At 29.0% G+C, this 3,582-nt stretch overlaps 1 protein-coding gene across 1 annotated transcript in view; it reads left to right on the top strand.

Annotated features, from left to right (window-relative positions):
- Positions 1 to 629: 629 nt before the first annotated feature.
- LOC112595927 (60S ribosomal protein L4) overlaps positions 630 to 3,582 on the top strand; it is a 6,125-nt gene continuing 3,172 nt past the window's right edge. Inside the window, exons 1-5 of the mRNA XM_025341331.1 lie at positions 630 to 746; positions 1,439 to 1,616; positions 1,683 to 1,928; positions 2,904 to 3,028; positions 3,110 to 3,208. Of these exons, the coding sequence (XP_025197116.1) occupies positions 744 to 746; positions 1,439 to 1,616; positions 1,683 to 1,928; positions 2,904 to 3,028; positions 3,110 to 3,208 (651 nt within the window). The 5' untranslated portion in view covers positions 630 to 743. The remainder of the gene's footprint in view (positions 747 to 1,438; positions 1,617 to 1,682; positions 1,929 to 2,903; positions 3,029 to 3,109; positions 3,209 to 3,582) is intronic.

Below are 3,582 nucleotides of genomic sequence, written 5' to 3'. Positions count from 1 at the left end.
CTTACCATAAATTCTGTTTTTTGTATCATATCGTAAAAAAAAATGATTTATTTATTTTAATATTGCAATTTTCAAGTGTCACCTTATCTGTTATCAGTTCTCCTTAGTCCTTATTACCTTCTAAGACGCTATATAAAATACAAATAAATGCAATAAAAATTAGGTAATATCTTAATTACCGGGGAGCCGTGGCCCTCCCCGGACCCCTGCAAGCGGCCTTGGAAGCAATATAAAAACAATTAGCAAATAGGATTATCATATGAAAATAATAGCAGTTAACGCCGTTTTATAATCCGTGATTCATATAAATAAAAAAAACTTAATTTAGTCTGTGGTAGATAATTTATAATTTATTATCATTTATTATTATAACATACACACATATGTATATAATATATTTATTATAATACTTATTAAAACTTATATAGGTAGTGTCGTGAATCTTCCAATTATGTTAATTGTAAAGTTATGATTTAAATTTAGCGGGAAATGATTTAACCTGTGAAGAGAATAAATATATATTTGATCTTTTCTTCCAGATGTGTTTGTGTTACTTCCATGGACGTTTGTAGTTGGTGTCACCCCCTCTACCACGTTCCATGGTAAATTGATGTCGTAGTCGGTTCGTGTAGTTGTGGTTAACCCGCTTCATGTCCATCTTTCTCTATCACTGTGTCTCGGCTCAGGCGTGGATGGTTATATTTTTTTAAGTTTTAAACTATTTAGTTTTTAGGAACAACGCCATGGCAAGTCATTTATTTTATACTTATTCGTTTGTTTTAAATCACTTATTACGTTTAAATCGATATTTAGCTAGTTGTATGTCGATCATTTCCTAGTTTTTGTAAGTCTTGTGCACGCATTCGATCCGTAGATCGTACCTTGCCATGTGGATTTTAATCATTTAACAAATAATATGTGTTTTCGTGATCACATATTTAGTTCCAAAAACTGTGTTTATTCAACCATCTTAACATTTCTTCACTATGATTTACTGTGTTTTATAATTTGTTCGTAAGAAATAGTAAAATTTCTAAACCTAACCTCACTTTTGCAATGATGATGTTTCACCACTTTAGCTTTCATTTTTCAAATTACATTTTTGTAATATTTTTAAACATCGTTAATTTTGTCGGTTGGACATGTAATAAATCCACCTTTACATTTTTGTGCTTTAATGTATTGTAATTATTTTTTTTTATTGAAATCGCCTGTGACTTATGATTAGGTTTTTAATTTCGTAGATAAAACCAGTTAGTCACATTAATTTATGGTTTATTAATCATCTAATACAACGTATTATCCAATTAATATCTACCCTTACTCATATTGTTTTTAAGTGTACATGCTATTTTTATAAGCAAGATACGTCGTATTATTTAATTTAAAATAGCTATATCTAAAATGAAGTTTATGTATTAAATAATAATGTTTATAGGCTTTATCTACAGCTCGGCCGTTAGTTTCTGTATACAGTGAAAAAAATGAAGAAACTGGAGAAACTGTTGCTCTCGCAACTGTGTTCAAGGCACCCATCAGACCGGATGTCGTTAGTTTTGTTCACGACAATGTCTCTAAAAACAGCAGACAACCTTATGCTGTTAGTAAACTAGCTGGTAAGAGATGTTTATTTTATGCCTTGTTAATCATGTAGTTAAGGTTTTTATTTGAAATATTTTAAGGTCATCAAACTAGTGCTGAATCATGGGGTACTGGTCGTGCTGTTGCTCGTATTCCTCGTGTCCGTGGTGGTGGTACTCACCGCAGTGGTCAAGGAGCTTTTGGTAACATGTGTCGTGGTGGACGAATGTTTGCTCCTACACGTGTATGGCGCCGTTGGCATAGAAAAATTAATGTTACACAAAAACGATATGCTACTGTATCAGCTATTGCCGCTTCCGGTGTACCTGCTCTTGTTATGTCAAAAGGTCATTATACTTAATTATAAATTACAATTTTAATGTTAATATGCACATAAAATGTCCACATAAGAACTTAAATTTATTAGTTTTTTATGTTTTTTGAAATTTAAATGTGTGCTAAATTAAATAATTTCATCAGCGTACTCTGGTTAAAAATTAATTGTTTCTTGAGTTCCAATGGATTTAAACAAATTGAATGCAAAAAAAAAATACATTGTTATGTACAATAAAATGATGACATCGCTTAGAGCACTGGGTTATGATATCCTGTGATTACTTACACGTTGACAAAGTCTGATAATTAATATTTATATATTACTTTTGTATAAGTTAGTAGTTATTACTTATATTATTTAATTAATTTAAAATGATGACACTCTTTACAGAGCATTGGGTTATGATTTCAATGATTACTTTAACGTTGACACTGTCTGATTATTTTTATATGTTATTTAATAAATGTTGAAATATTTCTTGAATTATATAGTGAATTATAATTGATTGTTAATTTAATTGGTTATAACTTATAACTTTTTTATTTCACTATGAGGAATATTATTTTTGTTTATTAATTGTTGAATATACTTGCACATTGTATAGTTGAATACCTATTTTGTATTTGTACATAATCATTTGATCGTTTAGTGCATATATTATTGTTGTGCTTTCTAGGCGTTGCCTCACTTAGTATTCATATTAGTGATGGCGGCAAGAGTATCAAACACGTCTCCATCATATAAAAACTAGTTAAAAATTTGTATTTAATTAATTTGCACATAGTATAGTCAAATACATATGTATTTGTACAAAACTCTTTGATCGTTTAGTGCATATATGAATTTTGTGCTTTCTAGGCGTTGCCTCACTTAATATACATATTAGTGGTGGCGGCAAGAGTATCAAACATTTATTAATCAAATTGAAAATATTTTGTTAGTTTAATTAGTTAATGATGCTAATTTAATTTTTAAATTATTTTAGGTCATTTGGTACAAGAGGTACCTGAATTTCCATTAGTTGTTTCCGATAAGATCCAAGAATACACTAAAACCAAACAAGCTACAATTTTCTTACATCGTATTAAAGCGTGGAAAGATATCCAGAAGGTTAAATCTTTATCTTATCTTCCAATATTGTTAGATTATACAATTTATTGAATTAGTTTTAATTGTGTCTTATTCTTTTAGGTGATCAAGTCTCGCCGTTTACGTGCAGGTAAAGGAAAAATGCGTAATCGTCGTCATGTTCAACGTAGAGGTCCATTGATCGTTTACAACAAAGATCAAGTAAGATACAATTTCTTTATTATTTATTTACTCATTTAGAGAAAATGATGCACATTATATTATAAAGTTATTTAATTTTAGTTATTATAACTGAACATTTATTGTGCTATAACAAATGGTCTGATCTTTCCTAGTCGGCTTTTGCTTGTATTGGGGACAAACTTTCCATACAACTTTTAATTCTTTATAAATATTTTAAAATCCCATAATATACTGCAAACATTTTTTTTTTAAAAAAAAAAAACAAAATAGAATGTCTATATTAATATTATACTTTTCAAAATATTGCACAATTTCACACTTTAATTATTAATACTTGATTTTTATGAGTGGTCTTATTGTGCAAAATTAAAATTTGATTATTTCACAGTCGC

The sequence above is a fragment of the Melanaphis sacchari genome, unplaced genomic scaffold (genome assembly GCF_002803265.2).
Source record: "Melanaphis sacchari strain LSU unplaced genomic scaffold, SCAv2.0 Contig2_pilon_pilon, whole genome shotgun sequence".
Classification (NCBI taxonomy): Eukaryota; Metazoa; Arthropoda; class Insecta; order Hemiptera; family Aphididae; genus Melanaphis; species Melanaphis sacchari.
This window is presented reverse-complemented; position numbering and strand designations above follow the sequence as displayed.